This window comes from Rhinopithecus bieti, unplaced genomic scaffold (genome assembly GCF_001698545.2).
Source record: "Rhinopithecus bieti isolate Rb0 unplaced genomic scaffold, ASM169854v2 scaffold_82708, whole genome shotgun sequence".
NCBI lineage: Eukaryota > Metazoa > Chordata > Mammalia > Primates > Cercopithecidae > Rhinopithecus > Rhinopithecus bieti.
The window spans coordinates 77,155-83,366 of record NW_016830243.1 but is presented as its reverse complement, the minus strand read 5'-3'; the positions used below and the strand labels follow the sequence as shown (position 1 = coordinate 83,366).

Here is a 6,212-nt window from a genome sequence, read left to right as displayed (position 1 = left end):
AAAAAAAAAAAAAAAAAAAAAAAAAAAATTAGCTGGGTGTGGTGGTGCATGGCTGTAATCCCAGGTAATCCCAGGTACTCAGGAAGGCTGAGGCAGGAGAATCACTTGAACCAGGGAGGCGGAGGTTGCAGTGAGCCAAGATTGCACCACTGCACTCTGGCCTGGCGACAGACCCAGACTCCATCTCAGAACAAACAAACAAACAAACAAACAAGCAAACAGAAACCCAAAAAACAATATAAAGGATACTCTCCCCCAGTATAATACCAGACAGCAGCTTATAAAATACAAGCTATTCAGGTGAAACATCAGTAACCTACAATCAACCTGTTCTCCATAGACAGTCTCAAAAGTCAGCTGGCTCTTGTAAACCATGCTCCAGAAGGGTAAAGAGGCTATTTCCAAACATCCCCTGGAGTTCTCTGAGGGCAAGAAGCAACCTCAGAAAGAAACCATTATGGACAATAGATTTGGAAGTAGCAGCTGGTGTTCCAGAGCCACACATAATACTTATCACTCCCCATCCTCCCAACTTCCAAGTAGGCACCTGCTGTCCTAGGCAGAGTTCTGGAGGGGCTGGTCCTTCTCACAGGACAGGCTTAGGGGTTCCAGAGGTTACCCACATGACAACTGCGGGGTTGGGTGACTTTCCCAGATTGGAGGCTGCACCTGGATTCCACGTGGAGTTGCAGAGTCCAGCTGGGGCAAAATCTATCATGGAGGCAGGCAGATCACCTGAGGTCAGGAAGTCAAGACCAGCCTGGCCAACACGGTGAAACCCCGTCTCTACTAAAAAGACAGAAAGTAGCCAGGCATGGTGGCAGACACTTGTAATCCCAGCTACTCGGAAGGCTCAGGCAGGAGAATCGCTTGAACCTGGGAGGCAGAGGTTGCAGTGAGCCGAGATCATGCCATTGCACTGCAGCCTGGGCAACAAGAGCTAGACTCCATCTCAAAAAAAAAAAAAATCTATCATGGTTGACTAAGCAGAGCTCCCGGAGGCTCATTTTAAACACACAAGGAGGCAAGTCCACGTTGTGGAGCACTAGATGAGTCCCAACAACTCTCCAGAAAACTTCAGAAAGGCCCAGATTCTGCGAAAGACATCTGACTCATTGCAGGCTGGTGCGAGGGCCCAGGGGTGGGTGCAGAGCCAGCAAGCTCCTTGGAGATGCATGAAAGGAGCAAGTTTTCATGGTTCTAGTAGAATTTCAAATTAATCAGTCAAGGATTGAGATGAGAGGCAGGTGCGAAAGAGGAAGTGTTACAGTTCTCCCTTCTAAGGTGCCTCACACCTGCCTTGAGAAAAGACTGGGCCTCAAGGTCCCCTCAGAAAACACCTGGGCAGGGATCAAGTTCATGAACCAGGACTCCAAACTTTCCCCAGGCCCCAGGCTAAGACCCATTTCTCTGTGACTTAGGGAAATATTTCTAACCTGCGGGAAAGGGTGCTGTATAACCCATTGCATAACAGAGGCAGAATGAGACAAGGTCCCTTGTGAGGACACAAAGTTCCCTCCCTCAGAGAAGAAAGCCCAGAGGGCTTTAAGACCAATTACTCACAGGCAAAGCTCTCTTAAATGTTCTCAGTCACAGCATTGAGAGTGGGAGGAAGGGGGTCAGCCAACATCATAATATATACATATATACATATATACATATATGTAAGGTTTCCAATTCCTCAGCTACTGTAGTGTCTGACAGTGAGGTAATGGTCCACGTTCATCAAGTCTCTGAGCTTGTTTTCACCCAAGACAGCTTGTGTATCTCCTGGGAAAAAATGGAGCCGCAGGGAGAGCGTCCACACCCAACTGTCCTTGCATTACCCCCAGAGACATCCTTTCCTAGCCTAAAGTTCATGTAGAGTGCGAGATTTCTTCTAGGCTGGAGCCCCCAACAACATCCACCACCTGTTGCATAGCATCTGTCAGCCTTTTCTTTTGAGATAGTGAGCCAGGAAGACTCCAAGTCTCCTCAGTCAGCTGCCTGCTGAGAAGCTAAAGGTGCCAGAAAACACAAGGCACTCCCATGAGTCAGGGAAGAGAGAGAGCTGGGTTTCAAGGTTTCCAAGAATGCAAGCCTTTATTTTGTTTGTGCACTGGCTGCAATGCATTCTTCAATCTACTGTTCAGAGTGTCCTGCTGTAACAAAAATGTACAAGTTACTGAAGGGGAGATGGAGATCAAAAGAAAACTTGTGTCTTTTAAGACAGAACGGTGAGGCTTTTTGGTCAGTAGCTACTGAGGTACTCAATTCTTTTCTGCAATTGCCGACGCTGGCATTCGAGCTGCCTTTTCTCCGTAGCCATCCTCTCCTCGGCCTCCACTAGTTCTTGTAAGTATTCCGTGGCCTTGACTAGGATCATTACTTTGGAAACCCTAGAGCAGCTGGCCAGCGCGGGTACCTCCTCCCTCAGGGCCAAAAACTGCAAACGTTGATTTTTCCGCCTCTTGCGCTCCAGGGAGCTGTGGTACTTCCTCTTGGTCCCATTCTCAGTATCATAACGGATGGGTTTGGGCTGGCAGGACTGGGCAGCCTCACTTTCTACAGGTGGGAGGCTCACAATCTCTTTATCTTCCTTATCATCCTTTCCCCCTGGAGCTTCTCTCTCTAGAGCTTCTTTTGGGGGAATCCTCTTTGGAGCCCCTTCTTGGAAGCAGCTTTCTGGAGGAAAAGGGGCAGCATAGTTGTGCTGTTGCTGGTGGATGGAGAGGTGGAAGAGATTCATGCGGGGATCCAGAAGGTCTGCACGCACCGCGATGGTGACCAGCTTCCGCATACTCAAAGACTGCCTCTTCTTTACCGTCACGTCGGTTTCTTCACCGTCGGAGTCGCTTGGGCTCTCAGACCTGGAGCAGGCCTGGATCTTGGGCTCGCCCAGCAAACAGGGGAAGATAGGCGCTAGGTTGCTGGCTTCGAGCTCAGGAGTGTAGTCGGGGGTGGCGAACTCCTTGGGCAAGTACCCCGAGGGCGCGCCAACTGCAAGCAGGTCACTCGCCGCTCTCTCCAGTGGCTCCTGGGTGGAAAAGTCGCTCCACATGCAGTCACGGCGGATGAGGGAGGCATAGTTCGGGTCCCAAGCTTTCCAGCAGCCCTGGGATTCCGTCTCGTCCTCAGCGCACCCTACCGGCCACGGTTCCGGGGGACCAAAGCCGAGGGCTGGGTTCCCGGCGGCGGGACTCAAGTCCCAGGGCGGCGGCACCAACTCGAATTTCTTCCAGATGTCCTCGCTGGGCGTCGTGGAGAGGTAGAAGTCCTCCCCGCCGTCATAGTCGTAGAAATAGTGCTGGTACGAGTCGCGGTCCATGTTGGCTTGCTTGCTCACGCAGCTTGCCACTTGGAGCAGACTGGTTCCCCTCCAGCTGGGGGCAGCAAGGCATTCTGCACACGCGCACAACGCGCCACCGAGCGCGCGACCCGCCCTCTACGTTTATTTCTAAGAGGCTTACAATTTTAGCTCTTATATTTAGGTCTTTGGTTCATTTTGAGTTAATTTTTGTATATGGCGTGAGGTAAGGCCCAGCTTCATTCTTTTGCATGTGAATCTCCAAGTGTTCCAGCACCATTTTTTGAAGAGACTATTCTTTTCCAGTTGCATAGTCTTGACACCTCTTCGAAAATCAATTGACCTTAGATGTATGGGTTTCCGACTCTCAATTCTATTCCATTGATCTATATGTCTATCCTTATGCCAGTACCACATGGTTTTGATTAAGCGTGGTTTGTAGTACGTTTTGAAATTGAGAAATGCTAGTCCTCCACCATGCCCGGCTATTTTTTTTCCTTCCTTCCTTCCCTTCCTTCCTTTCTTCCTTCCTTCCTTCTTCTTTCCTTCCTTTTCTTTATTTCTTTCTTTGTTGTGTCACCCAGGTTGGAGTGCAGTGGCTCGATTTCTGCTCACTGCGACCTCCGCCTCCCGAGTTCAAGTGATTCTCCGACCTCAGCCTCCCAAGTAGCTGGGACTACAGGCGCCCTGGGCCGCCACGCCTGGCTAATTTTTTATTTTTTATTTTTTATTTTTTATTTTTTTAGTGGAGACGAGGTTTCACCATGTTGGCCCGGCTGGTCTTGACTCCTGACCTCCAGTGGTCGGCAAGCCTCAGCCTCCTAAAATGCTGGGATTACAGGTGTGAGCCAATGAGCTCTGCCTGCAGCATGGCTATCTTAGTGATAATTTTTTAATATTTATTTTTCAGATTGTTCATTGTTAGTGTATATAAATATAAATGACGATTTTTGTATGTTGCCCTTGTATCTTGCATCTTTGCTTAATCCATTTGTTAGCCCCCATTTTTTTTCTCTTTTTTTTTTGAAATGGAGTCTCGCTCTGTCACCCAGGGTGGAATGCAGTGACTTGATCTCGGCTCACTGCAACCTCCACCTCCCAGGTTCAAGAGATTCTCCTGCCTCAGCCTCCCAAGTAGCTGGGACCACAGGCGACTGCCACCATGCCCGGCTAATTTTTTTATTTTTGGTAGAGACGAGGCTTAGCCATGTTGGCCAGGAGGGTCTCAAACTCCTGACCTCAAGTAATCCACCTGCCTCGGCCTCCCAAAGTGCTGGGATTACCGTCGTGAGCCGCCATGCCAGGCCTATTAGCTCTAAATTTTTAAAAAAGATTTTCTATATATAAGATTCTGTCAGCAGGGCTCAGTGGCTCACGCCTGTAATCCCAGCACTTGACCAAGGCAGGCAGGTCACCTGAAGTCAGGAATTTCAGCCTGGCCAACTCTACTAAAAATACAAAAATTAACCGGACATCGTGGCCAGTGCCTGTGTTCCCAGCTACTGGGGAGGCTGAGGTAGGAGGATGGCTTGAACCAGGGAGGCCTAGGCTGCAGTGGGCCAAGATTGCACCACTGCACTCCAGCCTGGGTGACAATGTGAGACCCTGTCTCAAAAAAAAAAAAAAAAAAAAAAAAAAAAAAAAAAAAAAAATCATGTTGTCTGCAAAGATAGTTTTACTTTTTGTAATTTGAATGACTTTTATTTATTTATCTTGACTAAATGCTCTTGTTAGAACTTTCAGAACAATGTTGAATAGACGTATTGAGAGCAGACATCCTTGTGTTGTTACTGATTCCTGTGGAAAAGCTTCCAGTCTTTTGCCATTGAGTATGATGTGAGCTATGAGTTTTTCATACACGCTCTTTATCAGGTTGGGGAATTTCACTTCTATTCGTAGATTGCTGAGTGTTTAAGTCAACTTTACATTCCTGGGATAAATCCCACTTGGTCATCATATTATTATATAATTCTGTTTATACGTTACCTGATTCATTTGCTAGTATTATAATTTGTTTAGTGTTTTGCTTTAATAATCATAAAGGACATTGGTCTTTGGTTTTATTTTTGTGATGCATACGGGTTTAGTTTCAAGGTAATACTTACCTCATAAAAATGTGTTAGGAAGTGCTCCTTCTTTTCTGTTGTTTAGAAGAGTTTGAGAAGGATAGGTGTTAATTTTGTTTAAACACTTGGTAGAATTCACTCTTGAAGATGTCTGGTCTTGAAGGTTTTTTTTTTCGTGAGAAAATTTTATTATTAGCTCAATATCTTTACTTGTTCCAACTCTATAAAGATTTTCTATTTTTTCTTGGGTCTGTCTTGTGTTTCTAGGAATTTGTCTATGTTGTCTAGAGTATCCAATTGTTCATACTATTCCCATATAATATTTTTTATTTCTATATAGGTTGGTGGTAATGTGTCTTCTTTTATTCTGATTTTAGTCATCTGGTTTTTTTGTTTGTTTGTTTGTTTTTTTATTGGTCAGTCTAGTTAAAGTTTTCTCAGTTTTGGTGATCTTTTCAAATACCAAAATTTGGTTTCATTCTTTTTCTCTGCTTTTTTTTTCTTTTTTCCAGCTTTATTGAGGTATAATTGACAAATAAAAATTGTATGTATTCAAGGTGTATAATATGATTTGATACATGTATGTGTTGTGAAATGATTATCACAAATTATTTAACACATCAATCAGTATAGTTACCATTGTGTATATGTGTGTTTGTGGTGAAGACACAAAGAGAAATATACTCTCTTTGTAAATTTCAAGGAAACAACGCAGTATTAACTATAATCATGATGCTGTCTATTACATTCCAGAATTTATTCATCTTTTTACTGAAAGTTTGTACCCTTCAGTGAACATCTCCCCATTTTTCCCACTCTCCAGCCCCTGGCAACTACCATTCTACTCTCTGCTTCAATGA

The 6,212-nt window shown here is 45.5% G+C and overlaps 1 protein-coding gene across 1 annotated transcript; it reads right to left on the bottom strand.

Annotated features, from left to right (window-relative positions):
• Window positions 1-2,230: 2,230 nt before the first annotated feature.
• On the bottom strand, window positions 2,231-3,391 carry LOC108524288 (putative myc-like protein MYCLP1). The gene has a single exon (XM_017865329.1). It carries the CDS (start codon window positions 3,305-3,307, stop codon window positions 2,231-2,233), a length of 1,077 nt encoding a protein of 358 aa, XP_017720818.1. The 5' UTR covers window positions 3,308-3,391.
• Window positions 3,392-6,212: the final 2,821 nt, after the last annotated feature.

Coding starts and splice junctions, on each gene's coding strand:
- LOC108524288 (XM_017865329.1), bottom strand. CDS start 3,307: ATGGACCGCGACTCGTACCAGCACTATTTCTACGACTATGACGGCGGG.